The following is a 25,853-nucleotide window of genomic DNA, read 5'->3' on the forward strand; positions in this document are numbered from 1 at the left end:
TTTTTATATTAGCCCACATGTCATATTTTCTCACACTTGCTGAGTATTTCATTTACTCACACTTGCTATACCCAAACAATGTTGCTCAGTCGAGGAAGATTTTGAGGACTTCACAAAAGATGGCGTGTTCTAGGGTGTTTTCTCCGTCGATTGCCTGTGGAGTCACCAGTTGAAGATGAAGGCTACGCTTAGTTCCGCTGCAGTGTCTTTGCTTTTTGACCCTCACCAGTCCTTTTTGTAAGATTGAAGATACATTTAAGTTAATGATATTGTTCTATTATTTCACTTATAACGTCACTATATTTATGTAATTTGATCCTGACATACATATAGTTTATATTCGGTTCGATCATAAAACCGGGTGTGACATGTAGTCTCAAACAAATGCAGAGCATGTTTGTAGTAGGGTTGTGGCTGATGCTCTAGCATTAAACAATGATACTTGCAATGTCGTTTTATGTATGAAAATAGAGAGATATTATATCATTACTATAAGAAAAAATTTCACCACTAATATCAATGGCAGGTTGTTATGACTACTAGGTAGTGGAAGAGTACTTGAACTAAAGAATGAAAGAAAGGGAAGAAGAAAGAAGTTAGTCAGTGGATACTTGCAATGCCGTTTTATATGTGAAAATGGAGAGATATTATATCATTTCCTATAAGAAAAAATTTCACCACTAATATCAAGAATGTATCATCTAGATATGCTCTGTTTAAGAGGACGGTATAAAAAACATAATCAGAAACACTTAACATATAATAATATTTGCAATTAAAAGCGACTCCGTCTCAAGCATTCAATCGACCATGTGAAGTGCAGTTATGATTTTAAGTAGAATATTAGAGCAGACAAAGAGTGTAGGGGGAATTTGCTGACAAAGCCCTATAATTGAAAAGCGGGTAACCACACACATCTCCTCTTCTTTATTTCATTCCTGAAGCAATGTCGAAATATGCTAGGGCTTGGCAATAGACGATTCACATACCTTTATCTGCGCGATGGACCGAATCTCTGGGCTATTACCATCCGGTTTTTATCATTGTGCACAAAAAAAAGCGCGTTTAAAACGAGTGGTCAGTCAACCTCGAGCGTCTTTGTTCAATCCAGAAGCAAGATCGAACTAGCAATGGAAAGCAAGCTTGAGTGAACAAGCAACACTTGACTTACCTTTGTTTCCGCAATGGATAGAATCACCGGTCTCTTGCTATCTGTTTTTTATCCTTGCGCAAAATGGCGTCTAAAACGAGTGGTCAGTCAACCTCGGGCCTCTTTGTTCAATCGAGAAGCTAGATCGAAAGAGCAATGGGGAGCAAGCTTGATTGAGCAACAACACTTGATGATGCGATTTGTAGAAATGTTGTTCGCGGGAGGCAGTATGCGAGCAGTTTCTTGCTTTTTCCCCCAATGCCCTATCCTTTTGCTTGCTACTCTACACTGTGCAGGCGATTCTACCTCTTCCTCGATCTTTCCTAAAGCTTGGGGAGGCAACGTGCCAGCGTGAGAATAGCCCAGTGGCAGACCCAGTTCATGGTGTCGCGCGGTAGCTGTTGTTCTAGAACGCTAGCTCACAGGGTAAGACATGCCAGCGCCCACACCATCGGACGATGCCGGTGCCGTGTTGTCTCCAATCCGACGGATGCCAACAATTTGCTGACGTGGGATCACCACGCTCGAGTTTTCTTACGCGGAATCGGTATAAGAGATTTGCATCCCTAGTGCTTCTCAAATCTCAGCTTCCTCGTGATCTAATCTTTGTTGACTTGTATATTATATCAATCAATGTGTGAGAGACTAGCTTATGCCCTTATTGAGTCATATCATGCAATCCCTACCTTCGATATTCATTTAGACGCCTACCAGTATGTGTTTTCCTTCAAACATTCCTACGTTACAAACGGGATCTCAGCTGTGATATTAGATCTGGCAAAAGTATATCTACGCTCAGACCATAAGCATCACTAGAAAACTTAACGAAGGACATGACTTTCAGCGCACCTCCACAAATTGAAAGAAGCAAGTTCTTCGCCATTATAATAAATCGAATACCATTATGCCCATTAGGGCAAATAAACCTTTCCATAGAATCAAAAGAGCATGGACAAAGAATGAAATTATTGTACTGTTTGGCCTTTTGTATGGAACATCTAAGGTAAAGTGACTAAAAAGGAGCATCAAATAAAGATCATGCATGATGAATTTCTAACTAAAATTATATTGCAAAGATCACGAAATTGTAGAAAGATAGGACAAATAATATAGAGCAATTGACCAACCTTTTACTTGGGAAATAAAGATGGTTCACGCTGTCATGCATCAAGTGCATATGTAACCAGGGCAAAATTTCCAAAACCATACCCTGTATGATCACACTACAGAACTCCCAAAAAATACACATCCATGCATGACTTGATGAACCTATGATCACATTACAGAACAAACAGAACCAGCAAAACGATTCCTTTTTATTACCCAGGTAAATGGTAATGTGTAGTTTGATGTAGCAAGCGGTCCATCAACAAGCTTCCAAGTGGTAGGCACATGCAGTTTATAGATTCATATAAACACATGGATGCGGTTTGCAGATAAAATTTTCTTAAAGAAAGTGAAATTGGTTTGTGAATTATGAAGTGCATTGACACAACGCATCCCGTTTGAATGTGTGACAAACTTTGATACTTCCCAGGTGACATATTGCACCACTTCCAATTTACTCAGGAAGAGTGGATGCAGTAAGTAGTAAAATAATAATAATTAGCAAGTTCTGATGGTTCGACCAAATACAGATTTGAGAAACAAGAGGATTCAAAAAGCAGAAGCAATTTACAAATTTGAAATGCTATAGTAGCAGAATGTCCACAAGTGAACAGAAAAAAAAGAGAACACGGTACATGCTGAAGTGATAAAATCAAATGAATCAGAATGTTACTATGAAAGACTGGACCAAGGATTATATGCAGAAACAAGGCGTTACATAAACCTAGGGGGTAAAGAGAAAAAGATAGACTAGTTACATTTGAGAAATGACTACAATATCTAGCTCCATGGATCGTCCCATCCTTTGGGCCCCTCCCTCTTAACAAAATCTACAATGGCCCGAACTGCCTCTTGCACCCTATTGGACAGAGCATGGTTCCCCCATTCTATTTCTACTTTCTCTGCACCTCCTAGTGCTCGACATAGTCTGCAGTGGAACATATAAAATGAGTACGATATCGTATTGGATCCATATTTGCCACATTTAGGTTTCTTTTTCACCTGTCTACTAGTGCCTTCTTATCAACATATTCTGGGACATATTCATCCCCCATTGAAAAAATAACCTGCAGAGGTCATAAAAACTATAAATTTCAAGAGCCAAAACATAACACTCAGAATTGAGTTTGTAGTGCAGCCTAAAACTATATTGAGGAAAAGAAGGTTTCTTTTACTTTTGCAGCACACTACTAAGCCCATATCTTATGGTGAGCCAGAGAACAAGTTTTGAGATGCTTTTTTTTCCATTTAGAATGTGCAGTTCCAAAAAATTCAAGAAAGGTTTTATTTAATGCTGAAATGTCAATAGCAGCGCCAACGCTGAATTTTCCATGATTTTCTTACAGCTCAGGGTTGTATTGATCCTAATGCAGCTTTAGGGGCTCTTTCAAACGCAGGAACAGTAAAACACAGGAATACAAAAGCATGGGATTTTGGCAGGAATGCAAATGCAAAATAGAGGATTGCAAAACATAGGAAAACTGCAGGGATGACCGTTTGGATAGAGGGAGGAAAGTTTCCAAGAGGTTGGATCTCATGTTAGATTTCCTCCAAAATTCCTATGGATTGAGGCATTCCATAGGAATTTCGTAGGATTCCAAGGTGCTCAATCCTTTGTTCCAAAAGGCCATATAGGAAAAATTCCCATAGGATTTCAATCCTACAAAATTCCTCCAAATATCCTTTGTTCCAAAGGGGCCCTTAATGTATCCCATTTATCTCCTTGAATTCTCTTTCATTATCTTGCTTAGTGCAATCGGAAAGCGAAGCTGTACAATCAAAACAATCCACTAAGAAAAATAACCATTTCAATGATGCAGATGAAATATTATCATTTTTCATGCATCAAAAAACTAGGAAAGCTAATGCCCAGACTTAGGTTGAAGACCACAAAAATACATGTTATGGTGGGCCGCGCATATCATCGTGGCCAGGCCAGGCCGACGGAAGAGGTTAGGCAGCTTGGAGATAAGCAATGAGACTTCAAGTTGCTAGCATATATTTCATAATTCATGAGTTAGATTGCTATCTTATCTATTATATGCATCTAGTAGACCAGCTATAAATAGGCCACCCTTGTTATCATTAGGCATTAAGAAGTCTCTTGACCCTTAACTCTCCTCTCACCCTCTCTTCGCCCAAGGCATGCTGGCAGCCAGGTTGCCACCAAGGCAGTCACGCGTCAGGGTCCAAAACACCGTCCTCCCATTGCCCACAAGGCCACAACTACCATCTCCGCAGTTTGCAAGGCTATAACAGCATAGGGAATTCTTTAAGTGTTTTTCTAGACTTTTTGGTATTTTATTATTTTTCTGAATTTTCTGTATTTTTGAAATGTTTCTCGTGTTTTTCTTGACGGTCAAACCGTGTTGACCTGACAGCAGTAGGAAAAAAAGAACAAACATAGATGGAACGGTTACACTATGACAACAACCACCTATGTGTGGATATTGTGTAATTAGCATCACAGGTAATAGAGCCTCATAAAGGACCATATAAGGATTACAACAAATGTTCCCTGTCACCATCAGAGCAGAACGCAAATGAAAATTCTGAACAGGATTTTAATTATCTACAATCACTCCTGGACTACGAGATCACTCAAGAGTGGGGCATTCTTAGGTAATAAGGCTAACAAGTAGTGCGGAACAATACCTGGCACTGTGCGGTTGACATATGACCAAGTCTCTGCCTCAACTGATCTTCGCTAAGATCTGAACTGAACATATCATCATCACCCATGTATGAACAAAGGGAGTGGTACCTACACATTTGTTTCTATGCATTAGAATACAACAGAAAAAAACATACTTTTAATTCCTTCTTGATAACCTTGAAATCATAACTGCCTACAAGGGAATACTAGGAGATATGCTAGCAAATAAGTCCAATAAAATAAAAGAGCAATTGCCACCTAGTTTCAAAAAAAAAAAAACACAGGTCATAATAATTGTATGATAGGACTAAGTGAAACTATTGGTTAGACCTGGGGTATTCTGAAACTTAGGTCAGAGTACCAGACTAGGTGCAAGTAACTCTAAAATAAATGATGCAACCAAAAGAAATCATAGGATTATATTTGAAAAATAAATATCAGAAATCTTCTAAGAAACTACAGAGATAATACAGAAAAGTTAACATTGCATCATTGCATCATTCAAAGAAGTCATACAAACCAGAAGTTGTAGTTGATGACAGGAAACATTCGGTGGGAAACAAAAATTGGCTAGAACCACCAAAACCAAAATGTTTGATATTCTGTCTTGTTTAGCACTTAAGAGGTAGCTTTTTTCTTCTTTTTGTTTCTTTTTGGTGGTTCGATGTACTTAGCTAGCAAGGAGGTTGCACCACACATATAAATCTTTCTCCAGTAAACTGAAGTACAGATGATCATAATAACTATATGAACTCATTACAAACCTTCACGATTAATTCCAAGGGAAGAAGAAACTACTTGTACACATTAGTACAACATTTTTATGTTCTGTAACTCAGACCTAAAAATTGATACCTGTATGCAGTAATGGGAGCATCTGGATTTGCTTCCCTAGGCATCAAATCTATTCCACGGCCCTCACTAATCATTTTGGCTGCCAAGTCTATCATTTCTGCTGTTTCTGGAAGAGTTGCTCTATACTCCCTGTCACTTACTGGGGCCTGCAGGGTAGATTAGCATAGAAGTTACACCAAGATACCATTTGGATACTAAATTGCAAACACAGACAATTCTTATCAACAGGATACAAAATTGATCAGTAAAGCTGTTATACTTATTTAGAGGGTGAAAAATTCCTAGCATACATCATAATTAAATATTTTTCTCTACTCAAGCATTCAGAGAACAAGGTTATGGATAGGGAGAATACCTGCAAAATGACCCCAGAAACTGCTTTGGAACAAGCAAAGTTGGTCTGCATGTAATGCACAATATCCTGGCACACATGGAAGAGTTTGTGTTACCTAATTTTTTAGGGACATTTATTTATATTCCACTGAAAATATGCCTCAGTCCCAGATATGCCATCAATGTGTCTAGGATGTGGGTCCTGGGCCCACATGTCATAGACACAGGTGATGGCATATCCGGGGTTGAGGTATTTACCAGTGGCATACGGGGAATCATCCCTATTTTTTAGACTGTAAATAGTGGCTGGATATTAGTAATAGCATACCTGGCAACCAGTACTGTGACCAAGCAATATTACTCCTTCAGAATTTTCCTTATTTATCAAGTAACTGATGAGCTGATCTAGCTCCAATGCATCCTTGCACAAGACAACATGCGATTTATGATCAATACATAGACCAAGAATATAGAAGAAGTTAACAAAGGACAAGATCAAGAAAAAAACAAATAAAATGGAAAATTCGATAAAACTCTGGAAACAACAAAGTTGGTGATATCATTACTGCAACAAACTTTCCTCACTTATTATTATTACACTTAATTGCACTGCACAAAGCTAAAAGGTAAATCATCAGGTTTAATTAGGAGTGCATTTGGCCACTGACATTAACTGGCTAATGGCCCATAAAGCAGATTACAAAAGGAAACACTCCAATCGTCTCCCGATTCACTCGCAACTATATGAACCTATTTTGAACGTATAAAACAAGATGGTACAACCAACTTTTGTGGATTTCTGGTAAAAACATTAGGTTAAGGACAGCTTCCATAGCATCAAAGGGGAATGATAGGGTAATAAGAGCTATTATTGCATATTGCCATTTCTATCTAATAGAAAGAAAAGGACACCAAAAGCAAATTCACACTAGATCTACAAACGTAAAGGATTCTAAGAAAATCCCATTAAGACTAGGATGAAGATGAAAAATACTTGCATGATTCAGATTATAGTCTGTCTCATAGAGAACTGCTCAAAATTCAATTCTATAATTATGTACATTAAAAATAACTGAAAAAAGTAACTGAGGAACTCAAAAAAAATTGCCAATGGTTTAAACACTCCTTGATTATTTCTGTCTGTAACCTTAAATTTTGCCAGCTTATTTCATTCCACGCAACATCTAAGGGACCTTAAGACTGAACAGTTAAGGTAATTGGATGAAAAACAAGGGAATGCTCATAGCTTTGTACAGATTAAAAATGGACTACATAGAATTATTCAAATTTAAATGATAAAAAAAACCCCTACACTAATGGACTTTCAGAACATTAGTCCAGTCCTTAAGAACGCAAAATTTTCTTTTATCATGATGTTACAACATAGGCACCCCAAGCTTCTGATTAAATGCATGTTATAGTCCACATATGCACTTCTAAATTGGTACAAAAACAGACAAGCTGATTTTGCTTCTGGACAAAGGATCATACTTGTTCCAAGCTGGAAATTCCATATCCAGTGTAAGATGAAGAAAGCAATGGTTGCACCAGGGACCATTTCTCAACCTCCAATGCAAGTGACAATGGTTCCAAATAGCTGTAAGGTTTTCAGAGATCGATTAGCACTGATGAAATTGAATTAAGTCTTAACCTACAATAAAAATATATAAGTCGCGCATTCAAAAATATAATTTACGGTAGTGCAGTGAGGTTTGGTTGGTATCCTTGCCTTCCTCAGGATACCTACAGTTTGCTTCAACCTTCACTTGGCTTTTATGTTGCCTCACATGGAAATATTTTGGGTTTTTATTCCTCAAATATTTTATATCACATTTTAACAAATTTCTACGATTAGCATAATGAGACATGCCCTGTAACACTTGAGCAGGGCATATGTTGCCTGAAGAATAGAGCCAATGCCAAAGTTCACACAGGCACGCCTTTTAAGATTTTAAGAGGACTCGTTAAGATCAGGTCAGTGTCTTCAAGGTGGCCAATCAAGCATCCTGTGGCCTTAAATGACCAGGAAATTACATTTGTTTAACATCCTTGTTACGAGCACTAATTAAGTTCAGGCAGTGATAGACAGCAGGTGCCATTAGTATTAGGCAAATTTATGGGCTCACAAGGGATTGGAACACAGGGCACAGAAATGGGAGATGGATGGCTGAGGACCAGGCCCTTGGCAACGGGCAGCCATAGACCCCATAGTGAAGGTCAGGTGGTGGTTGGGGTGGGGGGTTATTCCTTGCTTGCGCTTTACTGATGATAATCTCATCCCCATATGTTATCTCTAACAGTGGGCGCACATAGTGCCGCCCCCACATAACAGCAGTCACACCAATCATAACTAACACTAAATAGAGGTGAACATGGTGAAGTATAAGTAAGAGGCAAAATAACAAGAGTCAAGTTTTAATTATAAACTAGTGCCTAGTATCATCACTTACATGAACAAAGTCTTTACTTGTGTTTTACATGATTAGAACATGGTATCATGGATTCATGGCTAGTGGCCCAAACCCCACAACTTTTTAAACTGAGTGACACTATATTGTATCATAAGAACCAAGAACCAGCAAAAGAAACACGAATAGCAGAATATGTTCACATGATATTTAAATTCTTTAATTTTTCAATTGAGAGCTAATTTTTCATTTTTAGTTTCACATATCTTTTAATTTTTGGATACTCATTAGCCATAGCGTGAAATAGCTAAGATTAGATCACTACATTATTTTGAATTTGATAGATGTTAGATTCAAATATGTTCACTTGCTCAGTATGGTCAAGTAATTTACTGAAATCAAAATTGCAAGGGGAAACCAAAAAGAATATGTTAACTTACTCAGTTGCTAAAAGCCCATCTGTCAGGCCACCTATGAAGATCACTTGGTGGTTAAAATCACCAGTTTTGAATGCCACCTGCAAGAGGGAAAGTTATATTATCGCACAAAGCCAGAAATAATGCAGCACTAACAAAACACATCCAACAGCAACTTAGTTTAGGTATAGTAGGGTTTTTAGCTATATGCAAACGTAAGAAATCGATGGATATCAAGGAAACCACACAGCACTGGACAAACCAAACATGGGTGTAACATAAGAGTGTAAGCTAACAAGAAATGCAGGTTAACATCTCCAGATGTTAAAAGAAAAAGGTATTTCCCTGCAAAATAAGCTGTCTACAATATTACAGTACGATCTAGGTACATAACCATGCTTCACTTCAACAGGGTAACTAGCAAATAGATGGCTTAAGGCTGTAAATGGCATTACAGGGGTCCCAAGCAAAAACTGCCAGTAGCTTGCTAGAGCACCCCACTGAAGCTCCCACCATAACTAACAAGGACCTAAAACACAGAGTCTTATACCAGAATAATAAAAGGACCAAGAAAGTCAAAAAAAATGTCCTCTGTCAACCGCAACATAGAACCTGCTCGAAAGTGGAAACTCAACGTGGTTACACAAATTCCAGTTGAAAAGCGAGATGTGTGAGAATACCTATTCTGCATAAGGACCACAGACAAAAGGAGTAAACTTAATATACTAAGTAATCTTTATTCCGAACGAAATGGTACAGAGACTACGAGACAAGCAGCAAAAAAGGCATAGCCTTGAAACATCAGCAAAGAAGAATAGGTATTCTCACACTAGCAGTTGCGCATCATAGAAAAATCAGTACCATTCATGAGCAGTTGCGCATCATAGAACCTTCCTTGTTCTATAGGAATCTAAACGTAGAACCCCACTAGCTAAAGCAGAATACTCCAACAAAAGGGGAGACCCCGCATTTTGGACGTTACAAAAGAATGAAAGATCCCGCCTTCCAAAGGCCGCGGCAGCACGCGATGGCCTTCTGGAAGCTTCCAGAACCATTCATTCTAGCCGAGGAATTTAACCACACGAACCCCGATTTGTGCAACATTTCGGCCAAAGCAATCGCGAGACGTCGTGCCCAGAAACATCTCGGACTCTAGAACTTTCCGGAGGAACATCTCGAGTTCTGGAATCTTCCAGAATACAAGCTCCAGATCGCCACGCCACCGCAAGCGACGGCGAGAGGCTTCGGGACGGGAGGGAGGGCCGTACCTGCGCGGACTTGGGCCCGTACTTGAATAGCGTCCCGCGGAGCTGCTTCCTCCGGCTGCCGGGTCCAGCGCCGATGGCCACGGCCTTAGAGGCGGCGGCGGCGGGCGCGTCGGGGAGGGAGGCGGAGGCGGGGGCGGAGTCGACACCGCCAGCCATGGAAGGGGAGGAGGAGGCGCGCGCGAGGCCGGAGAACCAGGAGGAGGAGGTGGTGGAGGCCGGCGAGGCCATAGTAGCGGCGGCGCGCCTCACGGCGAGGGCATCGGGTGGTTGGCGGCTACGACTTCCGCTTGGATCGATCTGTCACGAGAACAGGAGGAACAGAAGATGATCAAATGGGCCAATCGGACCGGCCCGACACGATCCAGCTCGGCATGGCTCGAAATTGGCACGGTTCGATTGCTTATTTACTGTAACGAGCCGTGTCGTGCCGACCCATATGCCGAGTCGTCGGTCCACGGTATGGCTCAGCTATCACCGTACCGTGTCGGGTCGGCTCACGGCACGATCGACACGATGGGCCTGACTGGCACGGCACGGCCCAGTCGGCACGGTGGAGGCACGACGGGCCGGGTCAGCACGGGGAGGCACGACGAGCTCGGCCGGCACGGTGGAGGCACGCTCGGCCCGTCAGCACTCCGAAAATAGAAAAAATCAAAAATAATAGCTAAAAAATTTTAAAAAATAATAAAAATATAGAAAATAAATACATAAGAGCTTTATTGATTGGTTGCCTCATTAAAAACCTTTTTACTAGAAGGAAAAAAGAGTACAATCTATGATTATGCTCCGAAAATTATATGTTTTCATTAGAAACCCCAGAATTTTGCTTGCAATATTTAATATGCTTCCTCAAGTATCACATTCCATTTGGATATCTAGCACCTAATTTTTTGCTGCATATATTACACTTAGTAAATCTTACATATTCCCGTTAATTTCTCTAAAGACCTTTTCAAAATGTTGCCACACCCATGACTATGCACACGAGTTCTCGACGTCTTGATCCATGAATTGAAATATGGAATTGATTTCTTATGTGAAGTGTGGCTACTGGCTACTTGGCTAGCAACTAGGAAAAGAGAGATGGGTGGCCGATGAGATCACATGGAGTTTGAGATGGTATTTATAGGTCAAGATGAGAGGAGAGGTGGGTGGGGTAAGGCCATGGGGGTTATTTTTAAAAAAATAAACAAAAAACATGAATAAAATAAAAAACTTAAAAATAATAGGGCACATGATTAATTTTAAAAATGAGCTTTATTGATAGGTTGCCTCATTAAAAACCTTTCTAGCAAAGGAAAAAAGAGTATAACCTAGCTCAGAAAATTTGAAATTACACGTTCTCATCAGCATCTAGATACAAATTTTGGAATGATTCTTCAAGCTCAGTGTTTTCTGCAGTGTATTGTATTCGTGCTTTAGCTTGTTCCCAATCCTTTACTATAGGGAGTATTTTAATCATCTCACTTGACATATTTGTTCTTCTCTCTTCGATTATCCTTCCAGTAAGACTGAAGGCGGCCTCAGAAAAAACTGTAAATACAGGAACTGTTAACAAATCTCGCGCTAACAGTGAAAGCACTAGATAATTCATCTTATGCTCATGCCACCATTGCAGTATGTTGAAGTTTTCTTGTTCATGGCTGATAACGTCACTGTCGATGAAGGTAGTTAGCTCCCTTCCAGATGTTCGAATTCCAGTGCTCGTAGACGATCGTAACGAAGAGTCTGAACTTCTTGATGAAAAACCTGCACCAAATATTTCCCCCCACGTTGTCATCTTCTTACTTATTGTGGGTGCTACTGGAGGTCGTTGCAGGCGAACTCCGCCATACTTTGTTTCATATTTACTATAAATTTCGAATAACTTAGAACGAATATTAGTATAATAATTAGAATAATCGTGGCCAAGAGTATCACCTAGAATTGCGAGAACCCTACAGAAAGCTGCAATTTTAGCTCTAGGATCTAAAATAAAGGCAAAGGCGTACAACAAAGGAATTTCTTTCCAATACTTTAAGAACTTAGATTTCATAGGAACTACACAATCTCTTAGAAGATTCTCATTTTCTTAGTTATTTAAATGACTAGCAATTTCAACAATATTATGCACTACTAAACAAGATGTTGGATAATAAACTCCTGAGAAACTCACAGTTGAATCATAAAAAAATTCAAGAAACTCCAGTATCCTTTCAGCAACATACCAATGCGCTTTCGTGAGTAAAGTTTGACCCCCATGCTGATGGTAATGTGTATGAATAAACACACCAAATGTGCTCTTATATGGTATAATATTTTTAAGCATCAAGAAAGTAGAGTTCCATCTCACCAGCATGTCCAGAGCAAACTTACGTGGACGCACACCCATTGCAACACAATACTGTTTATATGCTGCAATTCGTTGGTTAGAGAAGTTCACAAAAGATATTGCAGTACGAAAATCGTCTAAGTATCGCGACAACCTCTTCAAACCGGATTTTACTATAAGATTGATAATATGACAAGCACAACGTTGATGTAACAAGAAAGATTCAGCATAGGTACTAAACAATGGAGTAAGAATATCCATTGCTCTAGAATTTGCACCGACATTATCTAAAGTGATAGAAAATATTTTATTCATGAGACCAAAGTCTGCAACTACTTGAGACATTTTTTCAGCAATATTTTCACCGGTATGCGCATTGTCAATCAAACGAAAACCTATTATTCTCTTTTCTAATTCCCAATCATTATTAACAAAATGAGCAACCACACTAAGATAATCCTCTCTAGCCCTATCTACCCATATGTCCGAGGTTAAAGCAACTGAAAATGTACATGTTTGCAATATTTCTTTAAGCTTGTTACGACACGCATTGTAGTATTTTACCATATCCCTACTAGTTGTCTGTCTAGAAACATGCGTGAACCTAGGATTATGAGCTTGCTTAATGTAATCTTCAAATGCAGCAGACTCACCGATATTGAGTGGTAGATCCGCTATTGCAATGAAGCGACATAACTCTTTTCGAGCATTGGCAGAGTCGTACTCCCAATGACGAACAGAGCCATCGGAGTTGTACTGCAACACCGTCTGCTTCATAGCTGCTCCACTCTTTCGCTTGTAACTTATGGCGTGCCTCTTTAAGTGCCCCGTTCCATCCGAGGGCTTTGCAGATAATTCATGTTTGCAAATATAACACCTAGCATACCTGACACTTACCCTATCTTTCTCTTTGTAGAACCTTTCAAAGTCTTGCCAAACTTCGGAAGTACCGGCTCTTGATCTTTTAGACCCGGTGCTTGCTAATGTGTGCGCACTTGTAGAGTCTGACGATGGAACTGATGATGCATCACCTGCATGTGAACCAACCAGAGGTTCATCGTCGGGTCCATCATCACCTGCAGCACTGGTATCAAAGGGGCCGTAGTCCCCTGTGAGTCCTTGGAGAAAAAAAATCATGATCTATGGATGTATCATGATCACCGGCATCCATGATCAATGTCGAATGACACTACAAAAATTGCAAATATTCAGAGTTAGAAATAATCAAGTAATAAAACTAATAATAAAATAAGACTCAACAACGATGCAAAAAAATCACCAAGATTTCTTCAACTTCAAGACAGCAGGATGACTGTTTTGGAATTGCTCGGATTTTTTTGCAACAATTCAAACTAATTTTGCCAAATTATCACTAATTCTCAGGAACTTTGAGGCAAGAATAAGAGGAGGAAACAAGAGAGAAAATGGTGTTGCTGGTGTGGAATAGAAGGGCAAGGTGCTCCTCTATTTATAGGTGAAAAATGATGATTTTTGAAAAAAAATTGAATTTTTTGGAGCTCAAACGGTCACAAAACAGCTATAAAATTTAAAAATATCGGGTTAACGGGTTAAATGGGCCGGCCCGTTTAACCTGTTAACCCGCGTGCCCCCGCCGGCCTGTCGTGCCCCCACGTGCCGGCCGGGCGGTGCCGTGCCGTGCTGGCTCGGCCGTGCCGTGGGCCGCCACGTGCCCAGCCAGCGCAGTGGGTCGTGTCGTGCCGCGCGCTCAGCCCAGGCACGGCCCATCTCGACTCGGGCCGGGCCGTGCCTACAGTGCCGTGCCTTAGGCCGGCCCAGTAGGCATGGCACATTTGGACATCTTTAAGTTTGATTTTGTTGAAAAAACCCCCAAAAAATAAAAAAAATCACAAAAAATTCTAGAAACAACAATTCTAAGAACTTATGTGAAATTTGTTTTCAAAAAATAATATCCTTTGCATCATATTTAATGGAGAGGAAGTTTGGAAAAAAAAGAAAAATGTATAACTCATTTATTAACTCATGTTATTTTAACTTTGTCATGTCTACCATTATTTTTCCTACACAAATAATTGTTTAAGTAAACTAATAAAAGTGGTTTCACTAATTTTGGGTATTATGGATTAGTTACTCAATCATGCATGTTACAATAACTATTTCAAGATTTCATGTATTTTTAGAAGATAGAGGATAATGTAAGAAGATTAAAAAAATTTGTTTCATGATTTTTGGATTAGTAAATAATTAACTCTGCATTTAACTCGAATTAATAAATGAGCTCCACATTTTTTTTCAAACTTACTCTCCATGAAATATGATGCAAATGATATTATTTTTGAAAACAAATTTCACAAAAGGTCTTAGAATTATCTCTAGTTTTTTTAGAATTTTTTATGATTTTGTTTAAATTTTTTTGAATTTTTATGGGTGCTTTTGCAACAAAATCAAACCTTTAGGAGTTTTTTTACAACAAAACAACTTTGGGGGGAGTCAAAATCCAAGTGACTTTGGGGGGTTACATTTTTCCCTTATTTAAACACTGAATAAAACGATAAAGATAATAAACAAAGCAATCGTGGTCCTTGTATCGGGACAAGTTATCAGGATGTAAACCTATTAAAAACTATTGATATTTAAAGAAAAATCGTAATTCTCTCTTCCAGACATTATACAAGGCTTCTATACCTATATTATGCATTACAACAGCCATAGCTCAAAAAGAACCAGAGCCAGCCATATTTTCACCTTTGCACTACTGCAACTCAAAACTGACAACAACAGATCAAGCTATCAACATTCAACATACATACAAATGCAACCACAACAAAATATAACGCGCATACAAAACTTATTCATCCAACTGGTCATTTGTGTGCACAATCGACCACACGCCCTTGAACATCCCCGCTGACTGGAGCGAAAAGTCTGACACATGGCGGAACAGCTCCGGCAGGTTTGTCCGGAGGAGATTGAGGGACTTATCCCTGACTACCCTGCATTGTGTCATATACTTCTCTTCCAGGTCTTTCAGTGCATGCTCCAACCTATCCACGGCGGCTTTCCGTTCCACCACTGGGTCAGCACGCGCTCCATCGGGATTGTTGCCCTCAGGAATGATACCTGCTCCTCTGTCCCAATTTTTCTGCGCCCAGTCATCAAATTGCTTTCTCTTCCTCTCATGTGCCCTCCTAGTCTCCTCAATTTTTATCCTCAACTTCAGTTCATCTTCCTGATGAACTAGGATAGTATTTATCACTTCCGCGAACGTGTTTATGGCCTTCTTTGTGGCCTCATCTGGGAGCTTACCAAGGATATCATGCCAAGCATGTAGCAGCCTCTTGATTGGGGGTGTGGTCTCATGTGGCTGTGATGAGTTTGGCTTCAGGTTGGTATCAATGGGAATTACATTTAGCTTTATCCAGATGTAGAGGCTTCCTACGTACTCCTTCTGATATGTCATGAACTTGTCAAACTGCGAGTGCCACTCCTGAACAATGTTCCACAGCTGCACAGTCCGCTCATGGTGTTGCTCACTTGTTTCCCGTGCAGCAACCGAGATATCTAAGGATTTGAACTCTGAGATGATCCTGAGCTGTGCTTTGTGGTGCGCGTACATTAGATCCCACATGTGTGCCATTCTGTAAGTGTGGAAACAAAACAATTCATTACTCTACATTCTATAATACCTGCGGTGTACAAAAGTGTTACATTCACTTGTTCATCATCTGGTTTGTCCAATAGGTTTAGTGAAATCTTCAATCATGGCAGAGGGATAGTCATAGTTTCCATGATACAATAGAGTGTTTGACTGATGTTGGGCCCAAGTCCTACTTTTCAGTGTCACAACTAGCAGAATATTTTGGGAAAATTAATTATTTAGAGACATAGATAAAAACATCCCAAGTAAAGTCATGCTGAGACAATATGTGTAAGGTATTCTATGAAGGCTACATATATGGCATTTTGTGGATAGTTATTTAGGGAAAGGAACATCTTTCTATAAAACAGGATAACAATGTCAACTGATAAACGTCAAGATAGCAGGGAATGACTTGTCATGATCTACTAAAACAGAAATAGGAGTCTGACATGTCAAGAACTAAAATAATGAGATTCTTGCTACACAAAAACCATATATTAAATGGAACAATAGAGATTGGTAGTTGCTACTTAAAAGTTAAAAGAGCTCACCCCATCACTAGTTCAAGGAGTTTTGGGTAAAGCTGCTGATCTCTTAGGCGGTTAATTTCTGCAACTGTTAACTCCATCGTTTGTAAATCAACTATATATTTTGTGTGCAAGTGACTAACAACGGACTTGGTCTTCTCAACTGATGAAGAACTAGCACCACGCTGCTTCTTTTTGTTTAGAACAGCTAGCTTTCGTTGATAAGTCATTTTGATAACCTCAAACTCCTGTGCCAATGGTAAAAATGTATCATCAGATGTGTGAAGAAAACAGCTTAAAACATGAAAGAAACTAAAGTGTCGGAGCACAGACGGTTTCACATTCTAGGGCCCAAGACATGGGGTAGGAAACGATCATGGGCTAGTACAAGGGTCCCCAACCTAACATGGCTACAACAGTTTGTGGACCAGCTGGTTGTGTTATTATTAATAATGGATAAAAAGTTGTAAGAGATTACGAAGAGTTTATTAGTGAAAAGGTAAACAAAAAATATCAAGAGGTAAAATAACTGAAACAGTAGTGACACCTGTAGAAATTTTTGCAAGAATGAAATGACATGCTGTAAGCTGTATGTGTGATTCTGAATATCGATGCAAATAAAACTGGAGAGACAAATTTATTAGAAACCAAGAAATGACAATGTGACTCATCCTTGTATCGAAAAATGAGTTATAGGAGACGGTTGATTCTTAAACTAGTAGAATGTGTGGTTGCACAGTTTATGTTTTAAACTAGTGAATAGAAAGGCATATATTACCTTAACTTCATGGCATAGTTTTTTCTCCCATGCAAGCAGCTTATCAAGTATGGTAGCATGCGTTTCCCATTCATCATCATCCAACTCATTCTTCACATTCTCCGGTTGGGGAATCCCTTTAAATGAGCGATTCCAAGTGATGACTTGCATCACTCTGGCAGAATGATCCAAAAATCCTAATAAGACAGAGGACAGATGCCGTTAACAACTGAAGGAAATCAAACATACCAACTTGAGTTTGTATCACTCAACCAACCCCTCAAATACAAGTCAGATAGAGACTGCTCAACTGAACTTTAAAAAGAATCGTGGAGTGAAGACAATCACCACCCAAGTATAGCCCCCCAACCCCAAAAGAATTCTGAATAAATAAGCATTCCCCTGTGCCTCTGTGACCAACACCCCCTTAAAAACCACAGCATCCACCTCAACAAACACAAAGTAAAACCAGAACATTATCCCTTTCAATAGTTAACAATGCAATCAGCCCATTTCAATAGTTAACAATGCAATCAAGTAAGGTACTTAAAGCCTTGATGAGGAACGGTTCAACTTCTCCCATAAGTACCAAGCAAGTAAAGGTTATGTCTGTATGAGGATGATGCAATGTTTCATAAGCATCTTCATCCATGAAAGATTGAAGAAGGATTCATCTTTCCTATCATCAGTTCGAATTTTGATCGAATTCTAGCTCGGAGGATGGTAGCAGGCGTGGCAGGTACCTCGCGTCTCGGCGAAGTTGGAGTGGTAGTGCATCCGCGCCGCCTCGAGCATCTTGGACACCTCGTGCGCGCTCTCGGACGACTTCAGGAAGTAGTCATCGAGCCTGCGCAGGACGTCGCCCAGCCTCGCCGGCACCATGACCACCGCCCTGCCCTTCTTGCCCTCCGCCTTCCTCGCCGCCTTCACCGCGGTCTTCTTTCCCTCCACCGCCTGCTTCTTGCCCTCGGCCGCCTCCTCGAGAGGCGTCGGCGGCGGCTGTTGGTCAAGCTCAGGCGGCGGAGGAGGAGGAGGGGCGGGCTCCCTCCGCTCGGCCGCCCAAGACGACTCGGCGGTGCTGGGGTCCAGCGTGGGTGGCGGCACGGGTACGGCATCGGGGGACCCGAAGATGTATTCGTCCCAAGAATTCCCCTCCGCCGCCGGCTTCCGCTCGGCCTCTGGCGGCGGCACGGGCGGCGGGGAGTGCGTGGGCGGGGCAAGGTTTGTCGGCGGCGGCGGCGGGGGCTGGAGCTGCGCGTCCTCCTCCCGTCGCCGCGCGTCGTCAACGTCGCCCTCGCCCTCCTCCTCGATGATGGGCGCCTCGCCGGAGTGCCCCTTCCTGATGGGCGGCTGGAGCGGCAGGTCGGGCGCGCTCATAGACCTGACGAGAGGCGCGGGGTCGCCGTCGACGGGGCCCGGCGGCAGCGGCGGCGGCGGCGGGAGCACCGCGTCGAGCGGCGACGGGAGCGCCTTGGCGGCGGTCGCCGCCGACCCAGGGACGGAGGCTGAGCGCGCTATCACCACCCCGTCGTGGTGCGCCGACTCGCCCTCTGCGTAGTCAGAGAGCGCGGCGCCGACGTTCCTGAGCGCGACGGCGTGGCCCGCGTGCGCGCCCGCCAGCGCGTGCCGCGCCGCCACGGCGGCCCGCAGCAGGTGCTTCCGCTCCCGGCACCGCGACACCGCGCCGCCGTCCGCGTCCTCCTTGGATGGCCCACACCCCATCGCCACCCGCCTCCTCCTCGCAGTCTCTCGGCAGTCACCGCCTCAGCGCGCGCGTGGAAGCTTGGCGCTGTGGCAGTGCGGTTGGCTTGCTTCGTGCGGGGGATTTGCGTGGCGAGGTGGTGCGGGTTGCGCGGATGGTTTTGATTTGATTCTCTTTGGGGTGGATGCTTTTGTGCGTTGGAATAAAGCGCAGACAGGAGAAGTAAGATCATGTTTTTGTTCGCCACTAAGTTTATTATATTTAAAATTAATTAACTGTGGTTTTTTATAATACGGTTAATAATTTTTTAATCACAAGTGTAACAAATTAATAAAAAATTAAGTATATGAGGTGTGAACTAAGAAACTAATAAAGTATAGCAAACCATAATTATAGCAATCAATTAAACAGTTATTTAAAAAACTATATCATAACAAACTTAGCACAACCAAACATGACCGAAGACTCCTTACATCTGTGTCACCGGATCGGATTACAGTTATCTCAGATCTTCTGCGCAAACAAAGCTGACACAATCGCCAAGGATCGTCATCTAATTTCTCTATGGGGTATAAAAGAGATTGCTTCAAATTTTTAAGATCCAGATCATACGGCTGGAAGACAAATGTGCCGTAAAAAGATATTTTTCAGCTCCTGGACGGTTGGATTCAATGTGTTACTTTTTTATTTCAATAATTGGAACTTAGGTTTCAATTGTTGTTTCTTAAATTTGAAATGAATTTCTAGATCTTGGGATTCTTACCATTAACAAGTTTCAAATGGCCATATGATCTAAGCCGAGTGTCGCGTTTGATTTTTTAATCCGTTTGAACCATTGCAATCCTTGCAATTAAATCTATGGAATAAGATCTATATTGGCAGTGTTTTGATGTTTAGAAAAATTAGTAACATCTAGGCTCTACATGCCATACTCACAATATTAATAAACTTTAGCATGGTTACAATCCATACACTATTTCTCTCTCCATATTTGAATTGCTCTTGAATTGGCATACATACAATCAAAACAACATTGTTTTGGCCAAAATTTAGCGATGCTCGTGTTTTGGCATTACCAATTTTTTTTAGGGTTCAAATGGACATAAACAAAACACGTCCTTGGTCACTTGAACTTCGATCTGCTACTTGGAAATTAACTCAGTATAGCACGCTACTCTCTAACCCTAGCTAATTTCAAGCAACTAGAGAATTCCAAGCCACTAGAGTTGTCGATGATTTGTGAACCGTCGATCTTATGAATACGTGAATAAAATAGAGGATACTTCCTGTCACCGAATCACACGTCGCACACATAAATTTATACAGGTTCATACCTCCCTTAGGATAATAACTATACATCATGTTTATCTTGTATTAATCTCCGAGATTGTTTATAAGAGGATATTTGGCTAGCCTATATAGATCTAAATCTAGTCGAAGAGCTCCTTATCCGTAGTCGTGGAGGGTTGCTGATGTAGATCGGAAATACAGAAGGCTCAAAGCTCAAGTAAACTTGAATGGCTTGAATAGACTTCAATTGACTTATCCCCGTAGAGTCCCCTACCTTCGTATATATAGGAGAGTTATTGTGCAATATTTGAACACCTTCTTTATCATTCTTAAAGATTAACTTCCCTATTTACAAGATATCACAAATATCTACATGTTGTTTTTATATATCTAAGGATTCTCTTCGCAGATGTAGGAATAAGCCCCAACAATATAGAAAACCCTAAGGACCGTCAGAGTGCTCGCATCGCATGACTACTCTGAGCCAAGGTTTACAAATTCATTTGGCGAATGAAAAACCGCAGTTATCGCGATAATCACTCGAAATTCGGCGAAAATTCATACAAATTCAATTGGGAAAAATTGCAAATCGGTGCCAAAACCCGACTGAATTGGACCGTTAGTTACTGAGGAAATTGGACCGGTAACCGAGCTGTTTCTGCGATTTATCGACCAATTTTGACGATAACTGAACTGGTTGAAATTCGAGTGATAACCGATCAAATTTTTGTGGTTACCGAACATATTATTTGAATTTCCATGAAGTTTAAGGAAAATAAAAAATCATTAAAATAACAAAAAAAGTCAGGAAAAATATAAACAAATATGATATGAGATTTGCTATGCTTTGTTTAATCATACTATCTACTCCTTGCATATATCATACATAGGGAAAAAATTTGTAAAAAATGAGAGAAAATTTTGGCATGACCTTTGCTAGATTTTGGACATTTCCAAGGAAAAAAAATAGATACTAATAGCAATACAAGAATGACCATATAATTGTTTCATCGAATATATGCATATATTACGTAAGTAGCACCTTAAATTAATAAAATTGTCGAATTGTCCATACAAAGCTAGAAACACAATCACATGCCATCCATCAATACTTATCAAAGTAATGGTCAATGTTTAAAATGTAGTTTGCATAGTATCCACGCCACATGCAAACTACAAGATGGAAAAAATTAGTACAATGCCAGGGGGCGGGCGATTAAATTCGGTTGTATTATACTCCTCGATGGACATGAGCATTATCCGTCGTGTAGATAGCAACTCTGTTCAACTTTGCCCTATCCATGCAGAAATGGTTGACCATTGTCCTTGCAATATGCCATAAAACACAGGATCTTGCCACTTAAAGACTCACTAAATAAGAGGCTCTAGTTGAGCATCGGGGATAGGATAGTTGTACAGATATGATTCAGAACTACTCTCCATGCCATAGTTGCTAGAATAGGTCGCACTATCTTGTGGTCCATTATGGCCACCTCGTATGACATGCCTTTGTGAGGATGGGACACTATGGTCCTCGTCCTGTGTGGTATGTGTAAACTAACTCTGCTCCTCCCTAACCGTCATCGTCAACGCTATTTGTCTTTGAGCTACTGTCATTAGACTCTTGGTAAGTTGGGCTCTTTGAGGTACTATCCGTACTCTTATCGCTTTGCACTTGTCTTTTGCCCTTACCCTTAATCTTCTTGATCTTATTTGGATACTCAAATTGCTTCTTCCTCTTTCATGTGTATGTATTACCTACCACTTTAACAGCCCATTGTGATAGTGTACATTGCAAATCATATGGGTTCACTATGTCCATCACCATGTGAGTTGGTAGAAGTATGTCACCGTCTGTGTCCTCCTCATCAAGCTCTGGGGTAGCATTTGATCTATCGGTCTCCATCTAGTCCTGGAGCGGATTGTTACCCTCATTCAATGTGAGCTTCATAAGCTGCTAAAATGGATCATCATCAACAGTCAACCTGATGCCTGCATCCAAATTATACTATATTCGCAGGTTGTAGTTTACATGTACCAACTTATGAAGCTTCTTGTAGCTTAACCGGTTGCGAACTTTCGTGTGGATAAATACAAATGTACTCCAGTTCCTCTCACACCCACTAAATGAAGCGCAATGAGACACCAGGTGTCTGGCAAGCATCGTTAGTGTAGGTGCAGATGAACCGAACATAGACCACCATTGCGCTGCAAGTAGGTAAAGTGATCTAATATTTAGAAAAGTAGATAAATAGATGTAACGGTTAGATATGTCAATGCAATTCGTACCAGGTGGAGTCCTGCCGTCACATGCCATCCGTGAAGCGAGCAGACTAGCGAATGATCGAGACTTTGTCCGATACATTTCAACCTTATTAAGTGCTTCCACAGTAATACTAACATCGGTCATCCTCTCAAATGCCTCCCAGAGATCTTCTAACAAGGTTAGATCCATGCCATACGTGTAGTGCGTTTGGGGATTCAATGCGGCCGCTGTAAGTTGATAATCAAAGCATTAATACCATAAACATTAATACAATAAGAATGCAATTGGTAAGAGTGTATCACCGGCATTCAAGTAGTTACCATTCGTTAGATCATACATCCTGTGATTGACAATTGCCATGAACTTTTCAAAGGTATCCCTATCATTGTGATACAATGAATCATACTCCTACTTGATAATGTTGTATCTCAAGAGCACCTCACTCAATATCGGCACCTTGTCTCTATCAGCAAATCAGAGTAAGGCATTCAACGGCTGAACGGAATCAACAACCATTATAAGGTTGTCCCACCATGTTAAACTGGATAGGCAACCATGTGCGTATCTCCTAATATCAGAACCCATGTAGCGAGACTGCTACAGGTTACTAGATGCTATCCATTGCATGAACCTATCCTTTCGACATAGAAAGTTTTCAAGAAATAGATAGTTTGTGCCAAATCTTATGGCATTCCTCCTTACCAACACTCTACCAATTGCAGTCTTCATCATTTCATAGAGCTTTGAATGATTGTACAGCCATCGTGATATAGACCTTGCACTTTGAATGACAATGTCGTGATCTCTAAATTCACCAATTGATTTCAATATTAAATTTATCGTATGCGCCACACAAAGCTGCCATGCGGTAGCAGGATACTCCCTTCTAAGAACATGGCACGCCTTCTTATAGTTGGACCCATTATTAGTCACAATCTCCACAATATTTTGTGGCCCTACATCGTTGACCACTAATCTTATCTCCCGCATAAAGGAATCAACCAAATAAATATGCAACGATTGCAATACTAAGTTAACAACGTAGCACAATAATGTACCTTGTTCAAATACTTTGCATCTTGGCTATAGCTATACACTACTTAAAAAAACCCCTTCACTGTCAGCCGATAAAGGGGTTTCACTATCAGTTTTGGAGCTGACAGTGAGCAACAGGCAGTGATAGTCCCTGACTATCGTACCGGCCTGGGGACCGGCAGTGAAGGGGTTATCACTACCGGCGAAAAGCTTCTATCGACAGTGATAGTATTTTTCGACTATCACTACTTGTTGAAGGTTTCAGCCGGCAGTAATAGTTGGGCATCGAATCGATCTTTTTGGGGCCAGAAAAATTGAAGAAAAATATATTTTTTACACTCGAGGAATCCCCACGCGATTTTTCACGCGAAATACTCGCAGTGCGGTTCATGACACTCAAACCCAGAACCTCTAAGCTCGTGCAATACGTCCTTACCATCCTAGCACAGAAGTACCAGTGATAACATTAGCATATGCAATCCTTTTGACATCTTCTGTCTGAAACTTTAAATGATTATTTGAATATCTAAATGACATCAAATGAAAAAGTTTTCAACTACAAAGTTGTAGATTTAGTCAAGGGCTGCAGTTTTGATATAAATTTGTTCCCATCCAACTTCGTATGAAAAAGTTATGAATTTTTTAAAATAAGTTGTCATTCACTATCACTGCCGGCTCGTGCCACGAGCTGGTAGTGATACTATCATTGCCGGCTCGTGGCTAGAACTGGCATTGATATAGGATTTTCATTGCCGGTTCTTTTCGAATGGCCTTTTAGTGCCAGTCCTTGATACGAACCAGCAGTGATATTTCATCACTGTCGGCTCGTAAGAAACCAGCAGCGATGGGCCAGCATATAAGCCTATTTCTGTAGTAGGTAGTCATATCTACGGACTTGTGAAAAAACATACGACCATTGCAATATAAAAGGAAATTAATAATACTCATGTGCGTAAATCCAGTCCAAGAATCACACATGATGATCACACCATACTCTGGCCATTCTAGCTTCCACTTGTCAAATATCTTCTTCAATGCACTCTCGTTCTTGTTCAGGTACTTACCATCTATATCCTGACCAGTTGGAGATGGGATACTCCCTTCTGTTATACAACAGATGGTCATAAGTCAAAAAGAAAGAAATATGACAACAACAAATTTCATTACAAACTTTATCACTTACCTCATTTCTGTGTTTCTTTCACTACAACCACAAAGAATATGTCGTCCGCCCTTCTACCAGAAATACCTAAAGTATGAACAAATTTGGACCATGCCAAACCAATAGCTGCCTTTGCATTCTTTCCCTTCGCATTCCATGACCCGGTGTCAATCCTTTGATGCAAAGGAGCTTTTGCTACAACAACATTGTAATCTCTGACACTTGATGGTGTCTCCCTAGTTGAAGATACACTCCTAAGCATCCTCTTTAACACATTGCCTCCTCTGGCACTTTCACTATCACCTCCATGCTCGTAGGACTCACCTGCCCTCCTCCTAAACTCTTCCTCCTCCCTAAAATGAGCCATGGCATGCTGCACCTGTTCCTCTTCCGTCTTCTCATTATCGCTTGTCAAATCTACCTAAACTCTTGCTGACTCTTGCCTCTGACTCCTCTCCTCAGACCTTCCCTTCCTTTTATCTTTTGCCCTATCTAACTGACGTCTGAAGTAATCACGCATATCTAGAGGCATCCTATCACAATATATAACATTTGATCCATGCCCTACCAAATGTTCTTTCAACCTTGTGGCACCACCGCCTTTCTTTTCCTTATTGCAGTAATTGCACATAAACCTAGCGGCCAAATTGTCCCCGTGCTGCCACACCACATCTCTATCCACCATCGATTAATGCACAATAACATATATCATCCTATTAGCACTCCAAAAATTCCAACAGTGAGTAAACATTGAGCCAAACTAAGTACTAGGTGCTAACCAACGCTATCAGACACTAACCAACCCTAACAACCTAAAAACGAGCCCTAACCGACACTAACCACTTTGAAGTAACCCTAACCAAGCATAACACGTACCAAACAAGCGCACGTCGTTTAAAACCGACCGCATCCGGCCGATAACCGAGCGAATCACACAATAAATCGACCGCATCAACGCCAAACCGCACTGGCGAGCTCCTACTAGCGGTAA

General features: G+C 40.9%; 2 protein-coding genes across 3 annotated transcripts; both read right to left on the reverse strand.

Moving 5' to 3' along the window:
- Positions 1 to 2,741: 2,741 nt before the first annotated feature.
- Positions 2,742 to 10,509, reverse strand: LOC133890990 (UPF0613 protein PB24D3.06c-like). 2 transcript variants are annotated; one of them, XM_062331660.1, is made up of 9 exons: positions 10,194 to 10,509; positions 8,950 to 9,026; positions 7,593 to 7,698; positions 6,430 to 6,522; positions 6,124 to 6,189; positions 5,769 to 5,914; positions 4,913 to 5,021; positions 3,260 to 3,324; positions 2,742 to 3,185 (listed from the first exon to the last, which is right to left on the reverse strand). In XM_062331660.1, exons 1-9 carry the CDS (start codon positions 10,419 to 10,421, stop codon positions 3,038 to 3,040), a joined length of 1,038 nt encoding a protein of 345 aa, XP_062187644.1. In that variant the 5' UTR covers positions 10,422 to 10,509; the 3' UTR covers positions 2,742 to 3,037. The 2 variants fall into 2 exon arrangements, with proteins under 2 accessions (XP_062187644.1, XP_062187645.1); XM_062331661.1 differs by lacking the exons at positions 2,742 to 3,185; positions 3,260 to 3,324 and adding an exon at positions 3,351 to 4,026.
- A 4,577-nt stretch (positions 10,510 to 15,086) lies between these two features.
- LOC133891209 (protein ROLLING AND ERECT LEAF 2-like) lies at positions 15,087 to 19,275 on the reverse strand. Its single transcript, XM_062331926.1, has 4 exons — positions 18,151 to 19,275; positions 17,429 to 17,604; positions 16,675 to 16,898; positions 15,087 to 16,121 (listed from the first exon to the last, which is right to left on the reverse strand). The coding sequence occupies exons 1-4, from the start codon at positions 19,127 to 19,129 to the stop codon at positions 15,332 to 15,334; spliced, it is 2,169 nt and encodes a 722-aa protein (XP_062187910.1). The 5' UTR covers positions 19,130 to 19,275; the 3' UTR covers positions 15,087 to 15,331.
- Between the last annotated feature and the right edge of the window lie 6,578 nt (positions 19,276 to 25,853).

This window comes from Phragmites australis, chromosome 14 (assembly GCF_958298935.1).
Source record: "Phragmites australis chromosome 14, lpPhrAust1.1, whole genome shotgun sequence".
NCBI classification, from domain to species: Eukaryota; Viridiplantae; Streptophyta; class Magnoliopsida; order Poales; family Poaceae; genus Phragmites; species Phragmites australis.